This window comes from Elgaria multicarinata, chromosome 3, assembly GCF_023053635.1.
Source record: "Elgaria multicarinata webbii isolate HBS135686 ecotype San Diego chromosome 3, rElgMul1.1.pri, whole genome shotgun sequence".
Taxonomy (NCBI): domain Eukaryota; kingdom Metazoa; phylum Chordata; class Lepidosauria; order Squamata; family Anguidae; genus Elgaria; species Elgaria multicarinata.
This window is the reverse complement of record NC_086173.1, coordinates 173,579,822-173,607,328: the sequence shown is the minus strand read 5'-3', so window position 1 is coordinate 173,607,328 and position 27,507 is coordinate 173,579,822. Positions and strand designations below refer to the sequence as shown.

The following is a 27,507-nucleotide window of genomic DNA, read 5'->3' as shown; positions in this document are numbered from 1 at the left end:
AGAATTATTGGCCTCCTTGGAACACTCCTCTCAGATAAATGAAAAGTGAAATTTGGCTGCAGACTTACGCATGGAAGGAGCCCCATTGATCTCTGTGGGCTTACGTCCACGTTCACCTGCACAGGATTGGGCTGCAGGTTTAGTAGCTCTCTAAATTGCAGCTGTGACATGAATAATTTTGTTCTAATTTTATTGGCCGTTCTCTTGCCTTTTGGGAATGGATCATAAGTCAATGGTTGAGTGCATACTTATCCCTGACAGATGGTTGTCCAGCTGCCGCTTGAAGGCCTCTAGTGTGGGAAGGGGAAGTGTGGGAAGGGGAAGGGGCCTCTAAGGCCATCGAGTCCAACCCCCTGCTCAGTGCAGGAACTGAGCACTCTCTTTGTTACGCACGTGCACTGGCTAGCAAAGAGCCCGGAAAAGGTCTCCTAGCCTGATCAAGGAAGTCCTGCAAGGGGCCACCCTCTTCCAGCCGAAGCGGACCCACCCCCCACCCACACCCTTTACGGGTGCGAATGCTGCCTGCCTTTGCTTGCTCTGCAAGCGTTGGCCCAAACTCACCCGCGCGCAGCAGCAGCAGCAAGAGAAGCGCAGCCGCGCCGCTGCGCCAGTACACGAAGCGCCCCGGGAGGAGCCGAAACCCCATCCGGACCGAGCGCAGCCCCACTTTCTCTCGCAGGCATCTGGAGGAGGGACCCGAAAGCGCAGATTCAGCACGGCTGGAGTGGGGGGTGGGTTGTATGCTGGAAAGAGAAAGTAGGGACGTCATAGAGGGGACGTCACGGGGAAATCCCCTCCCTGCCCCGCCCCCATGAAGGGGGGGAGGAGGAGGAGGAGGGGGGGGAAATGAGAACGTTTGCAAACTTCTTCCTTTCCGTCTCCATATCACAAAATTGGGTCGGTGTTGAATGGAGCCTATTATTATTATTATTATTATTATTATTATTATTATTATTATTATTATTATTATTATTATTATTCTATCTTTTCCCCCAATACTGGGACTCAAGGCAATTTACAAGGTTGAAATACATACAATTAGAACATATGGATTTGCAAAAGTTATAGAATCATAGAATAGCAGAGTTGGAAGGGGCCTACAAGGCCATCTAGTCCAACCCCAACGTTGTCGTACTGCTCACTCCTAATTCCCCGTTTATGGACAAGTTAAAAAGCATCTTATTCACCCACATGCTTAGTTTTTTAACGGTTTTTAATGCTTTATGTGTGTAGAATCATAGAATAGCAGAGTTGGAAGGGGCCTACAAGGCCATTGAGTCCAACCCCCTGCTCAATGCAGGAATCCACCCTAAAGCATCCCTGACAGATGGTTGTCCAGCTGCCTCTTGAAGGCCTCTAGTGTGGGAGAGCCCACAACCTCACCAGGCAACTGATTACATTGTCGTACTGCTCTAACAGTCAGGAAGTTTTTCCTGATGTCCAGCCAGAACCTGGCTTCCTTTAACTTGAGCCCGTTATTCTGTGTCCTGCACTCTGGGAGGATCGAGAAGAGATCCTGGACCTCCTCTGTGTGACAACCTTTTAAGTATTTGAAGAGTGCTCTCATGTCCCCCCTCAATCTTCTCTTCTCCAGGCTAAACATGCCCAGTTCTTTCAGTCTCTCTTCATAGGGTTTTGTTTCCAGACCCCTGATCATCCTGGTTGCCCTCCTCTGAACACGCTCCAGCTTGTCTGCATCCTTCTTGAATTGTGGAGCCCAGAACTGGACTCAATACTCTAGATAAGGCCTAACCAGGGCCGAATAGAGACGAACTAGGACCTCACGCGATTTCGAAGCTATACTTCTATTAATGCAACCCAAAATAGCATTGGCCTTTCTTGCAGCCATATCGCACTGTTGGCTCATATTCAGCTTGTGATCTACAACAATTCCAAGATCCTTCTCGTTGGTAGTATTGCTGAGCCAAGTATCCCCCATCTTGTAACTGTGCATTCATACCAGGGGTGGTATCCTATCAGGTATTGCACTCTCAAGCCATGCAAGTCTTCATAGGCCAAAACCAACACCTTGAATTGGGCTTGTAAATGTACTGCATCCATTGCATGTGGACCAAAATTAGTGTTATATGTTGAGACCTTTTGGTCCCTGCTCTCAATCTGACTGTCACATTTTTTGCAACCTGCAGCTTCTGAACCATCTACAAAGGCAGCCCCACATAGACTGCATTGTAGCAAACTATGGCCTTAGCTAGACCTAAGGTTTATCCCAGGATCATCCCGGGGTCGTCCCTGCTTGTGTCATTTACATGAACAGGGATGACCCCTGGGATGATCCCAGGATAACCTTAGGTCTAGATAAGGCCTATCTTGGAGGTTACCATAGCATAGTCTACTGAAGTCAGGTTTTCCTGTCCTGATAGGGGCATAGTTTGGCCACAAACAGAAGCTGATACAAGAAATTATTTGAAGCAACCTGAATGTTGACATTCCCCAGAACCAAATCTTTCGGGGATCTCAACAGCAAAGAATCATAGAATAGTAGAGATGGAAGGGTTGGATAAATTCCTGGAGGAGAAGGCTATCAATGGCTACTAGCCCTGATGGTTGTGTGCTACCTCCAGTTAAGCCTCTATACACCAGTTGCTGGGGAACATGGGTGGGAGGGTGCTGTTGCTCAGGAGTCCAGGTCATTGAAGGAACCTTGACAGTATCTTCGGTTAAAGTCAGGCCAAGTTCTCATAGGCCCATGTCAAGAGGTTGAAGCTGCATCGCTGAGTTCTCGTAAACATGTTTTTTCTTCAGCCATGCACCTGCGGCCTGGAACTGGATTGAGAGTTCAGAAAGTTGCCGAGGGAATGAACTATCTTCCCCTTGTAATGATCAAAATCATAGTGATTTCTTCTTTTTCTTGTCAAAGCTAATGGGATCCCCTCCATCAAAAATAAATAAATCACAGTTGACTCCACTGAGATAAACATCACATTCAAGAGCAACCTAGGGAGACGTCTAAATGCTCCCTGTGCCATGGAAGTTTAGGGCAGGTGAGGCCACAGATGAGAAGTCTTGGCTGGCTGAGCTCTTGGGGAAAGTTCTGGTCTTGCAAGACCGTTTTGGCTTCTATTTATTCTTCCACTGTGCTGAGGTGGAGGCTGTACCAGGTGTTCTCCAAATGCTTCTGCTCTTGCTGTTGCTTCTACTGCTGCCCCAGGCCACCTGGGGGTTGCTCAAGGCCAAATGCCCCTTGGCTCTGGGAACAGATGGAGTAGACCCACCGAATCATTACATACCAGGAGACCATGTCATTAGTGCGGTCATCTCTGCAACACGTGCTATGTTTCGACGATACACTTTCAACAAGGCTCCCTCTGACGGAGTTTTCTGGTAAGTCACAGCTGGTAAACTCACTACTGAATTCAGGAGCTCCCATCATCCCTAATTACCATCTCTTCTCGATCCTCCCAGAGTGCAGGACACGGAATAACGGGTCAAGTTACAGGAAGCCAGATTCCGGCTGGACATCAGGAAAAACGTCCTGACTGTTAGAGCAGTACGACAAGGGAACCAGTTATCTAGGGAGGTTGTGGGCTCTCCCACACTAGAGGCCTTCAAGAGGCAGCTGGACAAGCATCTGTCAGGGATGCTTTGGGGTGGATTCCTGCATTGAGCAGGGTTTGGACTCGATGGCCTAGTAGGCCCCTTCCAACTCTACTATTCTATGATTCTATGATACCAAGGAATGACTGTGTGCTTGCTAAATTGTCATCCTATTTTGACGTTGAGGGAGGACTTTGATGATGGAGGAGCACTACATGACAGCCTGCCATCCATGCCACGTGCCAGGCTGAGCGCCTTTTGCACTGTAAAATGTGGGAGCTCTTTTATAGGACCAGGCGGTCTTTCTGCCATCTCGTTAATGTGCAGAACAAACGTTGGCTTTTTTTATACCGTCTCTATTCCTCCATTACTGCCTACTCAGATTGCAAAAGTTAGACTGGAAACCAAGTTCAAAAGAACTAGAATCATGGAATCATGGAATAGTGGAGTCGGAAGGGGCCTACAAGGCCATCGAGTCCAACCCCCTGCTCAAAGCAGGAATCCCCCCTAAAGCATCCCTGACAGGTGGTTGTCCAGCTGCCTCTTGAAGGCCTCTCATGTGGAAGAGCCCACAACCCTCGTAGGTAACTGATTCCATTGTTGTACTGCTCTAACAGTCAGGAAGTTTTTCCTGATGTCCAGCATGAATCTTACTTCCTGTAACTTAAGCCCATTATTCTGTGTCCTGCACTCTGGGAGGATCGAGAAGAGATCCTGGCCATCCTCTGTGTGACCTTTTAAGTATCTGAAGAGTGCTATCATGTCTCCCCTCAGTCTTCCCTTCTCCAGGCTAAACATGCCCAGTTGTTTCAAAGCTTTATCACACCAGCGTTCTACTGTGCAATCACTGTGAATTGCATGCAAAGGACTCAAGTTTTCCACCTTATAATCTGCTTTGATTGTGAAGTACTCCCAGGCATCCTGCTTTAATTGTGCCTCAAAGGCAAAAGATTTGCCGTATTTAGCCCCTACTTTTTGAGTGTACCTTCCGAGCCGCCACTGGGGCGCAGGAGGATTTTAAATAAATGCTGTGCAAGCTTTAAAGATAAAGACACCAAAATTGGCACAGTAATAGATATTAGGGAGAGCTTTAAGCATACCCAATTTGAATTGAATTGGGTCATCTGTTGATTTTTTATGATTTTTTTACATTTCCCCCTCCAACTCACTTTCTGGTATGCAAAGGATTGCTGTCGCCCAGTAGCAAAAACAACAGCCGCGAAAGCTTAGCACTACGGGGATAATCCGAGAAGCTATCAGTCTCTCCTCATAGGGCTTTGTTTCCAGACCCCTGATCATCCTGGTTGCCCTCCTCTGAACACGCTCCAGCTTGTCTGCGTCTTTCTTGAATTGTGGAGCCCAGAACTGGACGCAATACTCTAGATGAGGCCTAACCAGGGCTGAATAGAGAGGAACCAGGACCTCACGTGATTTGGAAGCTATACTTCTATTAATGCAGCCCAAAATAGCATTTGCCTTTCTTGCAGCCATATCGCACTGTTGGCTCCTATTCAGCTGGTGATCTACAACAATTCCAAGATCCTTCTCGTTTGTAGTATTGCTGAGCTAAGTATCCCCCAGCTTGTAACTGTGCATTTCATACATCTCAAATAATGGGGGGTGGGTGGGGGGTATCTTTGTTTGTCCCAAGCACTCCATTCCCCACCCCAACAGGAGTTGGTCTGAAAGACATCTTAAAATTCACCTGGGTTACACATTTTTGTTTTGTTTTTATAACGGAAACATTAATGGATATTGACCTTGAAACCCTAGAACAAGGTTACCTCCCACCACACCACCCGCCATACAAGTAAACCATTCTTAAAAGGCATCTTAGAATTCAAGTGGGTAGGGATTGGCTGATATGTTTTAGCCTCTGGATCAGCGTTAGCATGAGCAAAGCTCTAGAAAATTAATCACGAGTTTGATACTTCCTGGGAAAGTTTATGAAGTCAAAGAAGCAATTATTCATTATTTTCGTTTCACTGAAAAAAGGGGTGACAATGCCACACTTATGTATTTTCAGGAAAGGATCTACGGATTACTGGAAGATCCTGTCCTTCTTGTTCGCCACTGAGGAGATCAACCAGAATCCCAGTCTCTTACCCAACATCACCCTGGGCTACAGCATCCATGAGAACTATTTCAATGCAAGAATGACTTCTTATGCTCTGCTAGACCTGCTCTCTCCTGGGCAGGTGAATATTCCCAACTACACCTGTGGAAGGCGGAATCGCCTGTTGGCACTTCTGGAAGGGGCTGAATCCGACATTTCCATCCAGATCTCAACGACTTTGGGCATCTACAAAATCCCGCAGGTAGTGATGGGGTCTTTGCAGGCTGAGTCTAACAGGACTTTTGGTCCTCTTCAGAGAAATTAAAAGGTTCTCCAGACAACATTAATGTGAGCTTTTCCCACCCCCATGGAAATAGGAGGCACAGAGATGTGGCAGTTGAGATCCACAGTAGGGGGCAAAGGGTTCAGAAAACATTTATCCTCCATGTAGTGGTCCGGATCTGGATTGGGGGAGGGGCACACCCGCTGTGGGGTAATGGGAATTCCTTCATCCGAGGGGGGAAACCACATAGAATCACATCATAGAATAGCAGAGTTGGAAGGGGCCTACAAGGCCATGGAGTCCAACCCCCTGCTCAATGCAGGAATCCACCCTAAAGCATCCCTGACAGATGGTTGTCCAGCTGCCTCTTGAAGGCCTCTAGTGTGGGAGAGCCCACAACCTCCCTAGGTAACTGATTCCATTGTCGCACTGCTCTAACAGACAGGAAGTTTTTCCTGATATCCAGCTGGAATCTGGCTTCCTTTAACTTGAGCCCGTTATTCCGTGTCCTGCACTCTGGGAGGATCGAGAAGAGATCCTGGCCCTTCTGTGTGACAACCTTAAGTCTTTGAAGAGTGCTCTCATGTCTCCCCTCAATCTTTTCTTCTCCAGGCTAAACATGCCCAGTTCTTTCAGTCTCTCTTCATAGGGCTTTGTTTCCAGACCCCTGATCATCCTGGTTGCCCTCCTCTGAACACGCTGCAGCTTGTCTGCGTCCTTCTTGAATTGCGGAGCCCAGAACTGGACACAATACTCTAGATGAGGCCTAACCAGGGCCGAATAGAGAGGATCCAGTACCTCACGTGATTTGGAAGCTATACTTCTATTAATGCAGCCCAAAATAGTATTTGCCTTTCTTGCAGCCATATCACACTGTTGGCTCCTATTCAGCTTGCGATCTACAACAATTCCAAGATCCTTCTCGTTCGTAGTAATGCTGAGCCAAGTATCCCCCATCTTGTAACTGTGCCTTTGGTTTCTGTTTCCTAAATGTAGAACTTGGCATTTATCCCTACTAAATTTCATTCTGTTGTTTTCAGCCCAGCACTCCAACTTGATTAACCACGTGTAGTTTAGTCCTCAGTCATCCACTTCTAAATCAGAAAGTAAGAATCAAATTTTCTCCTGTTGTGGGTTCTGTTTCTCAGCCACGTGAAATACTGTCAAGCAAACCAAGATGAACTTTTGGGAATTTGCTCCCATTATAGAGATGGACGAAATGCTTCACAGTTTAGAGCATCTTCTAATTTATTTAGAACATTAAATGGAGAGGAGGAGGAGGAGGATTATGTACATCGCCTTGGGTTCCTTAGAGGAAAAAAAGTGGGATATAAATGCAATAATATTGCATTTCTGGGACGACTCGCTGAGCTGGGAGTGGGAGGTACTGCTCTGCAGTGGTTCCGCTCTTACTTGGCGGGTCGGTTACAGAAGGTGGTGCTTGGGGAACATTACTCGGCCCCATGGACTCTCAAGTATGGGGTCCCGCAGGGGTTGGTTTTGTCCCCCATGTTGTTTAACATTTACATGAAGCCGCTGGGGGCGGTCATCCGGAGCTTTGGAGTGTGCTGTCATCAGTATGCTGACAACACGCAGCTCTATTTCTCCTTTTCATCTTCAGCAGGAGAGGCTGTGGATGTGTTGAACCGGTGCCTGGCTGCAACAATGGACTGGATGAGGGCTAATAAACTGAGAATCAATCCAGACAGGACTGAGATGCTGTTAGTAGGTGATTCCGCTGACAGGATGGGGGGTGTTCTACCGGTTCTGGATGGGATTGCACTCATCCTGAAGGAGCAGGTTCGTAGCTTGGGGGTTCTTTTAGACCCATCATTGTCACTTGAGGCTCAGGTGACCTCAGTGGCACGGAGTGCCTTCTACAAACTCCGATTGGTGGCCCAGCTACGCCCCTATCTAGACAGGGATAACCTGGCTTCAGTTGTCCATGCTCTGGTAACCTCCAAGTTAGATTACTGCAATGCGCTCTACGTAGGGCTGCCTTTGAAGACGGTTCGGAAGCTGCAGCTCGTGCAAAATGCAGTGGCCAGACTGATTTCGGGAACCAGAAGGTTTGACCATATAACACCTGTTCTGGTCTGCTTGCACTGGCTGCCTGTATGTTTCCGAGCCCAATTCAAGGTGCTGGTTTTGACCTATAAAGCCTTACACGGCTTGGGACCACAATACCTGACGGAACGCCTCTCCCGACGTGAATATACCCGGTCACTACGTTCAACATCTAAGGTCCTCCTCCGGGTGCCTACTCTGAGAGAGGCTCGGAGTGTGGCAACAAGGGACAGGGCCTTTTCGGTGGTGGCCCCCAGACTGTGGAATGATCTCCCTGATGAAGCTCGCCTGGCACCAACGCTGCTATCTTTCCGGCACCAGGTTAAGACTTTCCTCTTTGCCCGGGCATATGGCGGCACATCCTAATTACCCACATGTTTAGTTTTTAATTGGTTTTTAATGCTCTATGTGTGTATGTACTGTGTTTTAGAGTTTTAAATTTTGTATTCTTGTTTGTATCTCAATTTTACAATTTCTGTAAACCGCCCAGAGAGCCCTGGTTATGGGAGCGGTATATAAGTATAATAAATAAATAAATAAAAAATAAAATAAAATAAATCAATTTATTTGTTGCCTTTTTAATCCTGCCTTTTCCCCTCCAAGGCAGCACCCTCCTCCTCTTCACTTTTATCCTCACAACAACAACCCTGTGAGGTAGGCTGGGCTGAGAATCCGTGACTGGGCCAGCATCACCCAAGGAACCCGGATCTCCAAACTCCCAGTCCAACTTTCTAGCTACTAACTCATGAAGTCTGAACATTTTATTCACCCTAAAATCAGGAGTATTTCTTCTAGCCATATTCCAAAAAGATCCGATGAAGAATTGAAATTTGTTTCTGAAACAAAACAACACAACAGTCTCTCCCTTTCTCTTCCAGGTCACCTTTGCATTTGCTTCTCAAGTTCTGAGTGATAAAACTCAGTTCCCTTTTTTCTACCGGATGGTCCCCAAAGAAGGAGCCCAGTACCTGGGGATTGTCAAACTTCTCCTGCATTTCAGGTGGACGATGGTTGGTCTCGTTGCTCCTGACAGCAACAATGGAGAGAGGTTCTTGAGGACCTTGACGCCTGAGCTCACCAGGAATGGTGTCTGTGTTGTTTTCTCACAAAGCATCTCAGGACTGAATATGGACAAAGTGGAGCTCCGACACGTTTCATTGCACCAGTGGAGACAAGTCAATGTCTTCGTTTATTGCGCAGAGACTAGGTCCTTCTTAAATGGAATAAGCATTATGCATCAGATATTTCCAATGGTGATGAACCCCATTGTAGGAAAAGTCTGGATCATAACAGCTTTGTGGGACATCACTTGGGGGTTGAAGTATCATAAACTACCTTTCCAACACATCCATGGCTTTTTTTCCTTCTCTCTCCAGACAGATAAAAGGACGGATTATAACGATATTCAATTCATTATTTCCGCTATGCAACGCTTGGGGGCAACCGCATTTAATTGCTCCTATTCAAAGCATGCATTGTCTGTGAAAGGTTGGACGAGATGCAGGCAGAACGCGAAGTTGGAGACATTAAGTCCAAAGGAGGTTGAGGGAATCCTGACTTTAGACAGCTTCCTGATATACAACACTATCCATGCTGTGGCACATGCTTTTGATGCCGTGCATTCATCCAGATCCAAGAGGCTGGTTGTGAAGGGTGGAGACAGGCTGGACATTCCACGGGTACAGCCATGGCAGGTATTCCCTTTCGTGTTAAAGTTGTCCCTGCTGAACATGGCTGTCAGTTGTACAATACCTTTATCTTTTCCAGCGCTTATTCTCTCTTTCTAAAATGTAAACCGCCCAGAGAGCTTCGGCTATGGGGCGGTATAGAAATGTAACAAATAAATAAACAAATTTTTGGTTCCACCCCTTGCCGTTGGACTTCTTTGGCACACTTCAGTCAGAGGAACAACTCTAGAGAAACAATCCAAGGTCCTGAACATGAAGCCAAAGATCGGATTACTCAAGATTAGATTACTGCAACGCGCTCTATGTGGGGCTGCCCTCAAAGCTGGTCCGGAAGCTGGAGCTAGTGCAGAAGGCTGCAGTTCGGCTGTTGTCTGGAGCTGCCTCTTTCCAGCATGTAACTCCTGTGCTGAGGGAACTGCACTGGCTACCAATTCGCTCCTGGGCCGGTTGAAGGTTCTGGTACTTGTGCACAAAGCCCTAAATGACTTGGGAGCAGGATACCTGAGAGAGAGAGAGAGCGCCTTCTCCCCTACCCACTGAGGTAATCCGAGGGCCTGCTCCTGGTGGTTCCACATAGACCCATCCTCCGATTGGAGTCCACCAGGGGAAGAGCCTTCAGCATGGTGGCCCCCCCCTCCCACAGAATTCCCTGCCTCTGGAGGTCAGGCAGGCGCCAACTTTGTTTTCATAGAATCATAGAATCATAGAATCGCAGAATTGGAAGGGGCCTACAAGGCCATCGAGTCCAACCCCCTGCTCAATGCAGGAATCCACCCTAAAGCATCCCTGACAGATGGTTGTCCAGCTGCCTCTTGAAGGCCTCTAGTGTGGCCTCTAGTCCTTTCGGTGCCTCCTGAAAACGTCATTATTCCAGGAAGCCTTTCCTTAATGACCAGTCGCGGTTCACTGTACATTCTGCTTCTTTTGAAATCTATTTTGAAGTGTTTTATGCTGTACAATGTTTGCACACCGCTCTGAAATTTTCAATGGGGAGCGGTATATAAATATTGTAAATTTATTTATTTAATTACATTTTTATACCGCCCAATAGCCGAAGCTCTCTGGGTGGTTCACAAAAATTAAAACCATAATAAAACAACCAACAGGTTAAAAACACAAATACAAAATTCAGTATAAAAAGCACAACCAGGATAAAACCACGCAGCAAAAATTGGTATAAGATTAAAATACAGAATTAGAACAGCAAAATTTTAATTTAAGTTAAAATTAAGTGTTAAAATACTGAGAGAATAAAAAGGTCTTCAGCTGGCGACGAAAGAAGTACAGTGTAGGCGCCAGGCGGACCTCTCTGAGGAGCTCATTCCACAGCTGGGGTGCCACAGTGGAGAAGGCCCTCCTCCTGGTAGCCATCTGCCTCACTTCCTTTGGCAGGGGCTCACGGAGAAGGACCCCTGTGGATGATCTTAAGGTCCGGGCAGGTACATATGGGAGGAGGCATTCCTTCAAATAACCTGGCCCCAAACCTTTAGGGCTTTAAATATCAATACCAGCACTTTGAATCAGGCCCGGACCTGGACTGGCAGCCAATGAAGTTGTAAAAGGACTGGCGTAATGTGATCTCACCGGCCAGTCCCTGTTAGTAAACGGGCTGCCCTGTTTTGTACCAGCTGAAGCTTCCGGACGGTTTTCAAAGGCAGCCCCACGTATAACGCATTGCAGTAATCCAAACGAGAGGTTATCAGAGCATGGATAATTGTAGCTAGGCTATCTCTGTCCAGATAAGGGCGTAGTTGGTATATCAGCCTAAGCTGATAAAAGGTGCTCTTTGCCACTGAGTTCACCTGTGCCTCAAGTGACATTTCTGGATCCAAGAGCACCCCCAAACTACGGACCCGATCCTTCAGGGAGAGTGCAACCCCGTCCAGTACAGGGCAAACATCACCTTGCTGGACAGATGAACCACCCGCTAACAGTGCCTCCGTCTTGTCTGGATTGAGTCTCAGTTTGTTATTTATAAATAAATAATAAAATAGGTTCAGCTCCCAGCCTACATCAGACCCAGCCACCTGTATCTGGAACCAGGTTCGAGCACGAAATAGGCTGAGCTGAGCTGTTGAATGTCTTCTCTTGATTCCAAGTGTTGCAGTTTCTTTCGCCCTTCTAGCTTCACCCTTACTTGAAAAATCCCCCGTTTTACAATACTTCCCTCACTGATGGAGTGTATTTGGAGGAGAACGGAGACCTGGCAGCTGACTTTGACATCATGAACTGGGTGAAGTTTCCCAACAGGTCTGTTGTTAGAATGAAGTTTGGGAGTCTAGGAAGACAGGAATCCCCAGGCCTCAAGCTCACCGTGGACCAGGAGGCCGTGGTGTGGCCCCAATGGTTCAACAAGGTGAGGAAGATCACTCCTTTCATTGACTTACCATCTCTTAACCTCTACTAAACATAACAGATTCTGCATAAGCCTCCAGATGTGTGTCGGATGTTTACACAGCACATAGTTGAACTACAGAATTCGTTACCACAGGACAGAGTGACGCCCACCAATTTGGATGGCTTCATCCATCCATCCATCTATCAGTCTATCTTTTTATTTGTATGCCGCTTTTCCACAAAATTGTGCCCAAAGCGGTTCACAACATAACAGATGAACAACATCTATCAACCATCTGTCAGGGATGCTTTAGGGTGGATTCCTGCATTGAGCAGGGGGTTGGACTCGATGGCCTTGTAGGCTCCTTCCAACTCTGCTATTCTATGATTCTACGATTCTATCAATAAATACGATTTACAAGAAATCAAACAGCAATAAATACAACAATATTCAAAAACTACAATAACCATAGCTATGGGAGATAAATACACAGCAGAAAAGTAAATATACATAATAAAGTAGTACAAATAAACTGAACTAAACCTCACTGAACAGAAGAGAAAATAAATCACAGTACAAAAATATTAACAGATACAATTAAGTCTCCGTTCCACATGAGGGTTCCCCAGAGTTAGCCTACAAGTACAGGTGGGCTCTCTTGCTTGTGACAGCCGTCATCTGTCCCAGCTCACACCTGCATCACCTTTCATAGTTCCTTCCCTGTCTCTCACCTGAGGTAGAGATTGCCAGTCCTTTCTCAAGCCCCACAGACCCACACAGTTTGACATCATTCAGCGTCTCCCAACCAAGCACCCCTTCCAGCATTGGTCTTCAGGCAGCAGGTCTTTTCAGCTGCCAAGGTGATGGGTGGCATGAGGCAGGTGGCAATGCTCAAGCCCATGTTGTTAGTCCCTCTATATCAAACACTCCTTTAAAAGGGAATTGGATAAATTCCTGAAGGCTATCAATGGCTACTAGCCCTGATAGCTCCGTGCTACCTTCAATATCCGAGGAAGTAAGCCTGTACACACCACTTGCTGGGGAACATAGAATCATAGAATAGTAGAGCTGGAAGGGTCCTGTGAGGCCATCAAGTCCAACCCCCTGCTCAATGCAGGAATCCACCCTAAAGCATCCCTGACAGGGGGTTGGACTCGATGGCCTTGTAGGCCACTTCCAACTCTGCTATTCTATGATTCTATGATTCTATGACAGATGGTTGTCCAGCTGTCTCTTGAACGCCTCCAGTGTGGGAGAGGCCACAACCTCCCTACGTAACTGGTTCCATTGTCGTACTGCTCTAACAGTCAGGGAGTTTTTCCTGATGTCCAGCTGGAATCTGGCTTCCTTTAACTTGAGCCCGTTATTCCGTGTCCTGCACTCTGGGAGGATCGAGAAGAGATCCTGGCCCTCCTCTGTGTGACAAACTTTTAAGTATTTGAAGAGTGCTCTCATGTCTCCCCTCAATCTCCTCTTCTCCAGGCTAAACATGCCCAGTTCTTCCAGTCTCTCTTCATAGGGCTTTGTTTCCATACCCCTGATCATCCTGGTTGCCCTCCTCTGAACATGCTCCAGCTTGTCTGCGTCCTTCTTGAATTGTGGAGCCCAGAACTGGGCACAATACTCTAGATGAGGCCTAACCAGGGCCAAATAGAGAGGAACCAGAACCTCACGTGATTTGGAAGCTATACTGCTATTAATGCAGCCCAAAATAGCATTTGCCTTTCTTGAAGCCATATCGCACTATTAGCTCATATTCAGCTTGCGATCTACAACAATTCCAAGATCCTTGGATGGGAAGGTGCTGTTGCACTAATGTCCTGCTTGTGGGTTTCCCATTGGAATGTCCGGTTGGCCACTGTGTGAACAGAATGCTGGACTAGATGGACCCTAGGTGTGATCTAGCATCAGGGCTCCTCTTATGTTCTTCTGACTGCAACATTGGGAATGATGGTAGTTGGAATCTCTGGAGGGCATGTTTGGAAGGCACTAGGCTGGAGAAGGCTTGGAGAGGAAAGGTCCCTGCCCCAAGGTGCTTCCAATCTAAAATTTGACACAAGGAAAATAACAGAGGCCTGTAAAGAATGAATGTTTCAGGATAGAAACAACCTGCAGGTCTTCCAGTGACACAACTTGGGACCAAGATATCTGAGAGAGCGCCTTCTCCCCTGTCAACCTATTGGTCATCTGAGGTCATGCTCCTGGTGGTTCCACATGAACCTATGGTCCTCCTGGAGTCCACCAGGAGAAGAGCCTTCAGTGTGGTGGCTCTCATCCTAAGGAATTCACTGCCTCTGGAGGTCAGGCAGGCACCAACCTTGTATTCCTTCCAGCACCTCCTGAAAATGTTGTCCTTTTAGGAAGCTTTCCTTGAAGGACCATCCGTGGCTTTATAGGAGATCCTTGTTTCTTTTAGAAAACGTATTTTAATCTGTTTTTATTCTATTTTTATTCTTTGATTCTAATTTTCATCATTCCAGAACTCTTCAATGGGTAGTGGTATATAAATATTGTAAATAAATAAATAAATAAACACCTAAGAAGTCCTCTCAGGTGCATTCCAACTCTGTGTCTCGTTTCCATAGATGAATTGTTCCTAGCACATTTCCCTTGATAGTCCTTGCTTCTGTGCTTAGCCCCTGCCTCCGTCCAGGTGTGTGGAAAGCTGTGGTCCCGGCTTCTTCAAGGTGGCTCAGGAAGAAAAGCCAGTTTGCTGCTACGACTGTGTTCTTTGTGCAGAAGGAACCATCTCCAATCGGGAAGGTGGGTGACTCCAGAAAAGAAGGCAGCATTTGGGAAGGAGATTCACCGAAGCCATAGCTAGATGGGCTGAAATCCCGGGGCAATCTGTGGGATCATCTCTGTGCGTCCACATGATGCACAGGGTATCCCGGGATCATAGAATCATAGAATCGCAGAGTTGGAAGGGGCCTACAAGGCCATAGAGTCCAACCCCCTGCTCAATGCAGGAATCCACCCTAAAGCATCCCTGACAGATGGTTGCCTAGTTGCCTCTTGAATGCCTCTAGTGTGGGAGAGCCCAACTGGGCATTTTTAGCCTGGAGAAGAGAAGATTGAGGGGAGACATGAGAGCACTCTTCAAATACTTAAAAGGTTGTCACACAGAGGAGGGCCAGGATCTCTTCTCGATCCTCCCAGAGTGCAGGACACGGAATAATGGGCTCAAGTTAAAGGAAACCAGATTCCAGTTGGACATCAGGAAAAACTTCCTGACTGTTAGATCAGTACGACAATGGAACCAGTTACCTAGGGAGGTGGTGGGCTCTCCCACATTAGAGGCCTTCAAGAGGCAGCTGGACAACCATCTGTCAGGGATGCTTTAGGGTGGATTCCTGCATTGAGCAGGGGGTTGGACTCAATGGCCTTGTAGGCCCCTTCCAACTCTGCTATTCTATGATTCTATGCAGCTTTCCAAGGACTAGAGCAGAGGTCTCCAAGGATACTCCTAGATCCACACGCTTGTCCAACCCCCAATCTTCCACCAATTCGATTTGCTTAGAGATATATGAAAGACAAAAGGTGTATTATTGATAAGGAAGAATGATGAAACCTAGCAAGACTTACCAAGCCCTGTATGAAATGAAAGCATGCTGTCAGTGACACCAGTAAAATATATTTCAGGGAATGTAAAAGAGCCGAGATTGCCAAAGGTGTAAGGGATATGTTTCTCTTGTTCTTTCTAGATGCAGAACGTTGCACCAAGTGCTCAGACGATCAGCATCCAAACAAGGACCGAGATCACTGTATCCCAAAGGATATAACCTTCCTGTCCTATGAAGAAACATTGGGGATCATCCTGGCTTCTCTTGCCCTATTCCTGTCTTTAACCACAGGCTTGGTCTTAGGAATCTTCTTTAAATTCCTAGAAACTCCCATAGTCAAAGCCAACAACCAGGACCTCTCCTACGTTCTCCTCATCTCCCTCCTGCTTTCCTTCTTGTCCTCCTTCCTCTTCATTGGCTGGCCAAAGAAAGCGACCTGCCTCCTCCGGCAAACGGCCTTCAGCATCATCTTCACAGTTGCCGTCTCTTCACTGTTGGCCAAAACAATCACTGTGGTGTTGGCCTTCCTCGCCACAAAGCCAGGCAACAGGGTTAGGAGGTGGCTAGGGAAGAGGTTGGCCAACTCTATAGCCATTTCATGTTCTGGTGTCCAAGTTGTCATCTGTACCCTTTGGCTGGGATTCTCTCCCCCGTTTCCAGATTCTGACCTGCACTCCCAGCCTGGAGAGATCATCCTGCAATGCAATGAAGGATCTGTCGCCATGTTCTATGCTGCCCTTGGCTACATGGGCTTCCTGGCTGCCATCTGCTTCACGGTGGCCTTCCTAGCCAGGAAGCTGCCTGGGTCCTTCAATGAAGCCAAGCTGATCACCTTCAGCATGCTGGTCTTCTGCAGCGTCTGGGTGTCCTTTGTGCCCACCTACCTGAGCACCAAGGGGAAATACATGGTGGCCGTGCAGGTCTTCTCCATCTTGGCCTCCAGTGCTGGGCTCCTGGGCTGCATCTTTCTTCCCAAGTGCTACATAATTATACTGCGGCCAGATTTGAATACAAGGGAACATCTTGTAATGAAAACCAAAATATAAATCTGATTCCTATTGTTACCAATCATCCCAATCTTCATTTTTTCTTCATGCACTAGGCTGCACTTCAAAAACAGGCTTCATGCCAGCTTGCAAAAGGTGCTGTAGAAGCCTTTTTGCCATTTCAACTCTACCAGCTGCCATGAAATTGCCCTTGCCTAGTGATTAAATGGGAGGGGATTTTTGAGTTTAAAGAAATGTTTTTGAAACATGGGTTTTCAAAGGCCGAAATTAACTGACGTGACATTACTTGAGCTTTAAGAAAACAAGCAGAGCAGTCAATGAGAACAGGTGTTTTTCTCACGAAGTCTCTCTCCTTTGCCTCTCATAGAATCATAGAATAGCAGAGTTGGAAGGGGCCTATAAGGCCATCGAGTCCAACCCCCTGCTCAATGCAGGAATCCACACTAAAGCATCCCTGACACATGGTTTCCCAGCTGCCTCTTGAAGGCCTCTAGTGTGGGAGAGCCCACAACCTCCCTAGGGAACTGGTTCCATTGTCGTACTGCTCGAACAGTAAGGAAGTTTTTCCTGATGTCCAGCTGGAATCTGGCTTCCTTTAACTTGAGCCCGTTATTCCATGTCCTGCACTCTGGGAGGATCGAGAAGAGATCCTGGCCCTCCTGTGTGTGACAACCTTCCAAGTATTTGAAGAGTGCTCTCATGTCTCCTCTCAATCTTCACTTTTCCATGCTCAACAGGCCCAGTTCTTTCCGTCTCTCTTCATAGGGCTTTGTTTCCAGACCCCTGATCATCCTCTGAACACGCTCCAGTTGTCTGCTGAGTTGTGGAGCCCAGAACTGGACGCAATACTCTAGATGAAGCCTAACCAGGGCCAAATAAAGAGGAACCAGTACCTCATGTGATTTGGAAGCTATACATCTATTAATGCAGCCCAAAATAGCATTTGCCTTTCTTGCAGCCATATCACCCTGTTGGCTCCTATTCAGCTTATGCTCTACAACAATTCCAGGACCCTTCTCGTTTGTAGTATTGCTGAGCCAAGTATCCCCCATCTTGTAACTGTGCATTTGGTTTCTTTTTCCTAGATGTGGAACTTGGCATTTATCCCTATTAAATTTCCTTCTGTTGTTTTCAGCCCAGCACTCCAGCCTAGAAAGATCACTCATATATGTAGGATTTCTTATGAGGTGCTCATGTGATTTATATTTTACAAAAAGAGGAACTCAAGAGCAGCACTTATTTACAATTAATGATCCCCTGTAAAATTCCCAATTTTGATTTGTGAATAATAATATATTTCCTTCATATCCTAATCAGCCAATCTTCATCTTCTTCTTCTCCCATCTTCTCTCTAGTACTGGGACTTAAGGCGATTTACAAAATTAAAACTTTTCCTTAAGTTCCCCGGCAGGATATTTCATTTAATTTATTTGTTGACAATATTTATATACCGCTCCCTCCCCATTGAAAATTTCGGAGCGGTGTCCAAGATAAAATAAAAACCGAATAAAACACTTTAAAATAGATTTTAAAAGAAGCAAAATATACAGTGACCTGTGGCTGGTCTTTAAGGAAAGCTGTTTTTGGAAGCTTCACTTGTCTTGGGCTAGCTTAATTCTCAAATATTATTCATTTCCTAAAACATTTGCTTTAAATTTATGTCATAAGCAGGACGTATGAACAATATTACATGTGAGCAATCATCCTTCCTTCAACTATCTTATCTGAAGCATACATTGATTTCCCTGGTTTTCGGTTGGGAAAATATTTTAATATTTTATTTACTTCGGAATAAGGGTTGCAATCATAGAATAGCAGAGTTGGAAGGAGCCTAGAAGGCCATCGAGTCCAACCCCCTGCTCAATGCAGGAATCCACCCAAATGCATCCCTGACAGATGGTTGTCCAGCTGCCTCTTGAAGGCCTCTAGTGTGGGAGAGCCCACAACCCGTCTAGGTAACTGATTCCGTTGTTGTACTGCTCTAACAGTCAGGAAGTTTTTCCTGATGTCCAGCTGGAATCTGGCTTCCCTTAACTTGAGCCCGTTATTCCATGTCCTGCACTCTGGGAGGATCGAGAAGAGTTCCTGGCCCTCCGTGTGACAGCCTTTTAAGTATTTGAAGAGTGCTATCATGTCTCCCCTCAATCTTCTCTTCTCCAGGCTAAACATGCCCAGCTCTTTCAGTCTCTCTTCATAGGGCTTTGTTTCCAGACCCCTGATCATCCTGATCATGCCCAACTATTATTTATTTAGGATGAATATTTGCAAGGTAGTCTATTATGCAACATCGTGCAGGAGTCTTTCAAGGTTTAAAAATAAAAATATGGTTTCTGTTTTCAGAGTTTTACTCTGTGAATGCTGTCTGTTTTGAAGTGTTTTTAGGTTCTACTGTTGTAAAAGGCCTTGTGCTTACTTTTTAGGGCCAAAAGGCAGTATAAAAATGTTTCTAAGAATGAACGAATGAATGAATGTTGTCCTGAAGATGGGATAGAAATCCAAAGATATCTCTCCCTGGGTCTGTGTGACCCTTTTCTCTACTTGAAGTTTGGGGCACATTGAAACTACAGAGCAGGCAAAAGGAAACCGTGTCCTTTTGGGGCGTTTTGGACACCTTTACCTGTGGCAAGATGAGGAACTGAGCAACCAGACTAGGTTTTTAATAGTTAGCCTCAGATTTTGGGTATATAAGCAGCATCTAGTCATCCCAATAGTTAGGAAGAATTCCATCTCCCGCTCTTTCTCTGTTGCTGAATGGGTAACTTCACTAGGCACATTGTTTTAACTGTTTTAATAGTTTTACTGTTTTTAAAATATATAGTTTTAACTTGGTTTATGGTTTAATTTGTTTTTAGCTGTCTATACTTACTGTTTTTATACTGTATGCTTTTATCTGTACACCGCCCTGAGATCTTATTGATATAGGGCGGGATATAAATGTTTTAAATAAATAAATAACTCATTGCCTCCACCTCCATTACACTTACAGATATGTAGACAAAGTATGTTAGTGGGACCTGACTTTGCAAAAGCCATGCTGATCCTCCTTCAACAAGACTTGTCCTTCTATACAAAAAAAAAGTTTAATAACATTATTTAATAAGGTTACATGTATCTGTTCCTATCTTCCATTCAGCAACCCTATTCTTTTGCTTTTCATAAGATGGTACCTTCTTCCACATAGAAACAGGAAGAGAGCTCAGATCCATTGTACAGTAAATGTGGGAAAAATTCATAGAACCGTTATAACCGGCACACATCCAGCCTTCAGGAAGTAGATTACTGACCCAATGTGGTTGGCGTTTTCTCTACCATTCTAGCAGTTTTGCAATATTTCCATAGATCTGGATAAAGCTATGGATCTGGCTGCTAGCATTGACATTATGAATGTGTTAGCATTTCCCAGTAAGTCCATTGTTGAAGTCAAGAGAGACAGGAATTCCAACCCCCACCCCCACCCAAAATACTGAGGTACAAAGAGACAAGCATCCCCCAAATTTATAGTGCTTTGTGTCTGTGTTACTTCTATTTCCTCTCCAAGGAGGAGAGATGGGCTTGCACCACCCAAATCAGAGAGAAACAAGGAGTAGTCAGAGGTTCCAGGCTAGGAGCACCCACACCAAAGGCCGAGGTTCCAGCTAAACCAGTTTCAAAAATACCCCCCAATTACTCACGTAAACACACACACTCACAATGGGGAAAGGGGTAGGGGTGGGGTCAGACACTACAGTTTGTCTAAGGACCTCCTGAAGGTAACAGAAATTCAAAGATCAGAACATAAGCCCTGATGCTCGATCAGGCCAAGGTGCCAAGGAAAGGAAATGGTCTTGCACCAGGCATTGGGTCTTCAAATATGCCATGAAAGTTTCAAAATCCGATCAAAGTTTCAAACATTTGCAAAGGTTCAAATCCAGGTCAGAGAAAGACTTGATTTGCACAACACACTAACCCACACTCAGTGGTTGAGTGCGGGTTGTTGCTGAACTGTGGGTTAGTGTGTTGTCTGAACCCAGGACATTTTCAGCCAGGTAGCCTGATAACCTATATGGCTCGGGTCCAGGTTATTTGAAAGACCGTATTCTCCCTTATGAGCCTGCCCGTGCTTTGAGATCTTCTGGGGAAGCCCTTCTTTCAGTCCCACCATCATCACAGGCACGCTTGGTGGGAACACAGGAGAGGGCCTTCTCGGTGGCTGCTCCGGTGCTCTGGAACTCTCTTCCCGGGGAGGCTTTCCCTCCTTGATGGGCTTTCGGAAGCAGGCAAAAACTTGTTTGTTCCGGCAGGCCTTTGGAGAGTAATTTGGTCCTCCATCTATGTTAATGACTTATAATTTTGTTGTATATTTTAAACGTTTATGTTCCCCCCCCACAAATGTAGTTTTAAACTTTGTAAGGCCGTCTTGAGGCCCAGCATTGGGCAAAAGGTGAGATACAAATAAATATAATAGTAATAATAATAACTATGCAGAGTGGCCTATTTTTCTTGAGCAAATCACCTTGACAACCATGTTTTTTCCCTCTGTTTGTTCAGGATGGCAAACAAGCTCCTTGAGGAAACGGTCTGGGTTCAGACAACACGCTAACCCATGGCTTAGCAAACAACCCGCGGCTCAACAACAACAAACACCCAGGCTTTTTTTGTTTTGTTTTTGTGAACAGCCCCAAAGAAATAGAAAAGCATAATCTTAATAATCTTCGTCATAAGATTTAGCCACAGAGTGTAGCTTTTCGATCCTGTTCTTGTGAATTCTTTGATTTCAAGTAAGAATGGTTTGAACACTTTCCACACTCCAAGCTTTCATATGGTTTCTCCCCCGTGTTTCTTTAAGATAAAGCATTGATTTCTCAAAATGTTCTTGCTACACTGCATGCTTTTAAATGTTTGTCTCTGGTGTGGGTCCTTTGATTAAAGGTAAGACATTCAACTTTAAATACATCTCTTTCCACACAAAAAATATCCCTATTGTTTCTCCCGTGTATGCATTCTTTGATGTGAAGTAAGATTATCCCTCCGGGTGAAGCTCTTTCCACACTCCAGACATTCAAAAGGTTTGTCCCCTGTGTGGATTCTATGATGGGAAGTAAGTTTATCTCTCTGGCTGAAGCTCTTTCCGCACTCAAGACATTTAAATGGTTTCTCTCCTGTGTGAGTTTTGAGATGTGAAGTAAGTTTATCCCTCCGGCTGAAGCTCTTTCCACAATCAAGGCATTTAAAGGGTTTCTCTGCTTTGTGGGTTCTTTGATGTGAGTGAAGGTGACTGCTCACACGAAAAGTCTTTCCACACTCCAGACATTCATATGGTTTCTCCCCGGTGTGTATACTTTGATGTAAAATAAGAGAGGAGTTTTGACTGAAGCTCTTTCCGCACTCCAGGCATTCAAGTTGCTTCTCCTCTATGTGGGTTCTTTGATGTGAAGTAAGGTATCCACTCCACCTGAAATGCTTCCCACACTCCAGACATTCATATGGTTTCTCTCCTGTGTGGATTCTTTGATGTAAAGTAAGGCTAGAGCTGTGCCTAAAGCTCTTTCCACACTCCAGGCATTTATAGGGTTTCTCTCCTGTGTGAATTCTTTGGTGTAAAGTAAGTGTATCCCTCCGGCTGAAGCTCTTTCCACATTCAAGACACTTAAATGGTTTCTCTCCTGTGTGGATTCTTTGATGTAAGGTAAGTTTATCCCTCTGGCTGAAGCTCTTTCCGCACTCCAGGCACTTAAACGGTTTCTCCCCAGTGTGGATTCTTTGATGTAAACTAAGGGTTGAGCTCTGACTGAAGCTTTTCCCGCACTCCATACATGAATATGGTTTCTCCCCCGTGTGGGTTTTCCAGTGGTTCTCGAGGGTTGATTTATAAGCAAACCTTTTCCCACATGCTGAGCACTCATTCCTTGTTTCTCCTTTGTGCATTTTTGGATGGACTGGAATTTCATGCAAGCCACCATCCAGACTAACAATGGCTTCATTCTTCTCCATATTTCTTTGCGTTCCCTCCTGGATCTTTAGTCCACCTTTATTCCCAATATTCTCTGCTGTGTCTGGACACTTATGGGTTTCCTCCAAAGCTTCATGTGCTTGTTTTTCTTTTGCTATCTCCCACACATCCCTTGCTGAAATAGAGAAACCAAATGTGAGAATTGGACATTCAGATCAGGGAATGACCCACCAAATCCTAGCCAGGCTAGAAGAAAGCAGTGCAAAGAAAGCTCAGGTAAGTTAGAATGGCCCAGGCAGGCTTTTTGGGCATGGACTTCCTCTCTGGCATCATCTCTACAGGTACTTAAAAGGAACAAGAATTTCACCCCTTTATTGTTGACCAAGAAAAGGTATTCTTACCTAGTGAGGACAAATTCCGCCAATTCTCCTCCATGACTTCCCTGTGCAGGGACTTTTGGCCTCGATCCAGCAGGGCCCACTCCTCCTCTGTGAAATACACAGCCACCTCCTCAAAGGAAACACGACCCTGAAAGAAGGAGGAAGAAGTTTCTCCTGAAAGTTCGTACCTTAGCCAAGTATAAAATGTCACAAAAATCCAAGCAGGGACAATCAGCTGGACATCAGGAAAAACTTCCTCACTGTTAGAGCAGCACAACAATGGAACCAGTTACTTAGGGAGGTTGTGGGCTCTCCCACACTAGAGGCCTTCAAGAGGCAGCTGGACAAGCATCTGTCAGGGATGCTTTAGGGTGGATTCCTGCATTGAGCAGGGGGTTGGACTCGATGGCCTTAAGGGGCCCCTTCCAACTCTACTATTCTTTGATTCTATGAATAGAAAAATACTCTTAAAAATACCATGTGTTTCTTTACGAATACCATGTGTTTATTTCTGCTCCCTGCCTTACAAGACACTGCTAAGCTCCCATTCATGCCTGAAACAGGTTCAGGTTACATCTGCAAGGGTCCATCTAGTCCAGGATTCTGTTCACACAGTGGCCAACCAGCTGCCCATGGGAAAATCCCAAGCAGGACATGAGTGCAACAGCACCCTCCTGCCCATGTTCCCCAGCATACTGCCTTTAATAATGGAGACAGTACATAGCCCTGAGGACTAGCAGTTATTGACAGCCTTCTCAGCCTCCAGGAATTTTTCAACCCCCTTTTGAAGCCATCCAAATTGGTGGCCATCACTACATCTTGTGGCAGTGAGTTCCAGAGTTTAACTCTATGCACTGTGAGAAGAAATCCTTCCTTTTATCTCTCCTGAATCTCCCACCACTCTGTTTCACGGGATGACCCCACTGGGTTCTACTGTTATGGGAGAGGGAGAAAAACGTCTCCCTGTCCACATTCTCCACACCCTGCATCATTCTGTACACCTGTAATCCCAGCTGTTGTAGCCTGTCACAACCCCGCTCACCAGAGAACACCTTTTTACCTTTCCCTTAAAAGGTTCCCAACGATGAACATGATCATCTTACAGCTGCCCACTCTGTGGATTAATTTCCCCCAATGCCTTTTTCTGTTCCCACCTCTGGGCATCACCATTTAATCATACAATCATAGAATAGCAGAGTTGGAAGGGGCCTCTAAGGCCATCGAGTCCAACCCACTGCTCAGTGCAGGAATCCACCCTAAAGCATCCCTGACAGGTGGTTGTCCAGCTGCCTCTTTAAGGCCTCTAATGTGGGAGAGCCCACAACCTCCCCAGGTCACTGGTTCCATTGTCGTACTGCTCTAACAGTCAGGAAGTTTTTTCCTGATGTCCAGCTGGAATCTGGCTTCCTTTAACTTGAGCCCGTCATTCCGTGTCCTGCACTCTGGGAGGATCAAGAAGAGATCCTGGCCCTCCTCTGTGTAACAACCTTTTAAGTATTTGAAGAGTGCTCTCATGTCTCCCCTCAATCTCCTCTTCTCCAGGCTAAACATGCCCAGTTCTTTCAGTCTCTCCTCATAGGGCTTTGTTTCCAGACCCCTGATCATCCTGGTTGCCCTCCTCTGAACATGCTCCAACTTGTCCTGCTTTGTTGGTTCCTGGCCGATGGCTGGTTGGCCACTGTGTGAACAGAGTGCTGGACTAGATGGACCCTTGGTTTGATCCAGCATGTCACTTCTTGACCCTGTTCAGAAGACACCTTAAACCATGGCTTTAACCACAGTAGTTAAGCCAGAAAGCTAGGCTGCGTTCAGAAGACACTTTAAACCTGGTTGTGCTTTTTATACTGTATTTTGTATTTGTGTTACTATGTTTTATTATGGTTTTAATTTTTGTGAATCGCCCAGAGAGCTTCGGCTATTGGGGGGTATAGAAATGTAATAAATAAAATAAGTAATGAACCATGGCTTTAACCATGGTGAATAAAGAAAAAAGCCTTATTCACGCAGAAGTATCATTTATCAAGGTTGGATAAACCACCATGTCAACCAACACTGGATTCAGGTGATAAAAAAAAATGGTTTGCATAGCAGGCAGGCACTGGGTAAGGCTTCTCCCATGGAAGGCTTGCCCCATTGAATAACCTGGAAAGAGAGCCGTCCCTTACCTGAGATAAACACAGACCATCTCTTTCCCCTTCACCATGAACAGGAGAAGATCTGGAACAAGGCGTTGACGTTTTCCCACTGCCTGTGAGAATAACAAAAAAAGATAGCAAGAAATGTATTTTTCTACATCCATTCCGTGTATGAAAACCATATCATCCTACTTGCTTTCGGGCCACAATTCCAGACGCTGGATTTGGTAGAAATGTTCTCAGTGGGTTCAGTTCAATATTTCTCTTAATAATAATAATAATAATAATAATAATAATTTATATAGCGCCCTATTAAAAAGCGCTGTACACAAAATAAAGTAGGTCAGCAGTTTATTGTGTTTTTTGTAAATCAATACAATAATCCATTTGACTTTGCTAAGTTTACAGCAGAAATATCACAACAGTATTTAACAACCTACTCAACAATGTACTAAATACAAGTTTACAGCAGAACAGAGCAGATAAGCGGGGGGGGGGGAGGGGGGAGATAACTTGGTTGGAATAGCATCTTTCCCCCTGAAGCACTTGGGAACTCTGATCGAACTTATTTATCAGCCTCTCTTGATTGTGGACCAAGGAAACTCAAGTGGGAAACCGTGCCCAGGAGGGGAAAGGAATGGAGGGCTGCTCCGTGTCTCCCCACCACAAAAGTTGCCACCCTTGGGTCTCTCAGGGTTCAGTCCTGGGCCCAGGGCTCTTCAACATTTTTATTAATGATTTGGACAAGGAGGTGCAGGGAATGCTTATCAGATCTGCAAGGACACAAAATTGGGTGGGATAGCTAATACCCTGGAAGACAGAAACAAACTTCAAAGGGATCTTGATAGGCTGGAGTGCTGGGCTGAAAACAACAGGATGGAATAGGGATAAATGCCAAGTTCTACATCTAGGAAATAGAAACCAAAGGCACAGTTACAAGATGGGGGATACTTGGCTCAGCAATACTACAAACGAGAAGGATCTTGGAATGGTTGTAGATCACAAGCTGAATAGGAGACAATAGTGCGATATGGCTGCAAGAAAGGCAAATGCTATTTTGGGCTGCATTAATAGAAGTATAGCTTCCAAATCACATGAGGTCCTGGTTCCTCTCTATTCGGCCCTGGTTAGGCCTCATCTAGAGTATTGCATCCAGTTCTGGGCTCCACAAGTCAAGAAGGACACAGACAAGCTGGAGCATGTTCAGAGGAGGGCAACCAGGATGATCAGGGGTCTGGAAGCAAAGCACTATGAAGAAAGACTGAAAGAACTGGGCCTGTTTAGCCTGGAGAAGAGAAGATTGAGGGGGGACATGAGAGCACTCTTCAAAGACTTAAAAGGTTGTCACACAGAGGAGGGCCAGGATCTCCTCTCGATCCTCCCAGAGTGCAGGACACGGAATAACCGGCTCAAGTTAAAGGAAGCCAGATTCCGGCTGGACATCAGGAAAAACTTCCTGACTGTTAGAGCAGTACAACAATGGAACCAGTGACCTAGGGAGGTTGTGGGCTCTCCCACACTAGAGGCCTTCAAGCGGCAGCTGGACAACCAACTGTCAGGGATGCTTTAGGGTGGATTCCTGCATTGAGCATGGGGTTCGACTCAATGGCCTTGTAGGCCCCTTCCAACTCTGCTATTCTATGATTCTATGACGAGAAACGTAAGTAATACAATAAATAAATAATTCTCCAGGGACATTTGATCTTTCGACTCCAGGCATGAAAACACTCCCTTGCTCTATATCAGCTTCAATTTAAAATGCAGGTTGGGACCTGCAAAGTCTTAAAGGGCAGCAAGTGGATTCGTTTTCAAACTATGGGGGAATCTAAAAATGCAGTTTTCCCACCTGAACTGTCAAGGGGGACAAGACAGCTGTCAGCTCACACTGGAGAAATTTGAGATCACGTTGAGATACATGCCGTTACCTGGTGTGATGGCACCTTCATCGTTGTCCTGCACCAACCCCTTGAATAGCAGCATGGGATCCAGCAGGGCCTTTTCTGTCCCAGGGAAATCACTGGCCACGTCCGCCTGGCCCTCCACCTGAAACGGCAGGTAGGATCCCAGGCAGGGAAGGGGAAGAGGCATTAGGAAAAGGGCAGGCTAAATCCCTGGACAAAACAGGGATTTCGAGATAGTTTTGATTCCTCTCTCACCTGCTTGTCTTCCGGCTTATTGTTCTCTGCCTGGCTCAGGAGGACGCCTTCTGCCACGGCCACCGTCTGGGAACTGTTCTCCAGCTCACATGCTCTGACCCAGTTCTCCATCTCCGGGAGCAGGATAGCCAGGAGGTGTGCCAGTATCCAATGCTTGGTGTGTCTTTCTGGCTTCACTCAATGAAGGCAGTGGAGTCAGCTGCAAAACTGTCAGCCTCCTGGGAGCAAAACTCCCCGAAGAAAACTTTTAATATCCCCCTCGTCGTCTTCTGCCAATTCCTCTAGGAAGGCCTGAAAAGCCGGGGAGGTGCTCTGTGTGCGAAGAAGGCCATGAGCGGAGGATTCCAGAC

General features: G+C 45.9%; 2 protein-coding genes across 2 annotated transcripts; one reads left to right on the top strand and one right to left on the bottom strand.

Moving 5' to 3' along the window:
• Positions 1 to 515: 515 nt before the first annotated feature.
• LOC134395804 (vomeronasal type-2 receptor 26-like) lies at positions 516 to 16,596 on the top strand. The gene is made up of 6 exons (XM_063121963.1): positions 516 to 731; positions 3,170 to 3,342; positions 5,582 to 5,873; positions 11,775 to 12,005; positions 14,624 to 14,750; positions 15,692 to 16,596. Exons 1-6 carry the CDS (start codon positions 516 to 518, stop codon positions 16,594 to 16,596), a joined length of 1,944 nt encoding a protein of 647 aa, XP_062978033.1.
• A 4,917-nt stretch (positions 16,597 to 21,513) lies between these two features.
• On the bottom strand, positions 21,514 to 27,268 carry LOC134395803 (zinc finger protein OZF-like). The gene is made up of 6 exons (XM_063121962.1): positions 27,158 to 27,268; positions 26,927 to 27,044; positions 25,032 to 25,114; positions 22,888 to 23,014; positions 21,989 to 22,661; positions 21,514 to 21,904 (listed from the first exon to the last, which is right to left on the bottom strand). The coding sequence occupies exons 1-6, from the start codon at positions 27,266 to 27,268 to the stop codon at positions 21,514 to 21,516; spliced, it is 1,503 nt and encodes a 500-aa protein (XP_062978032.1).
• Positions 27,269 to 27,507: the final 239 nt, after the last annotated feature.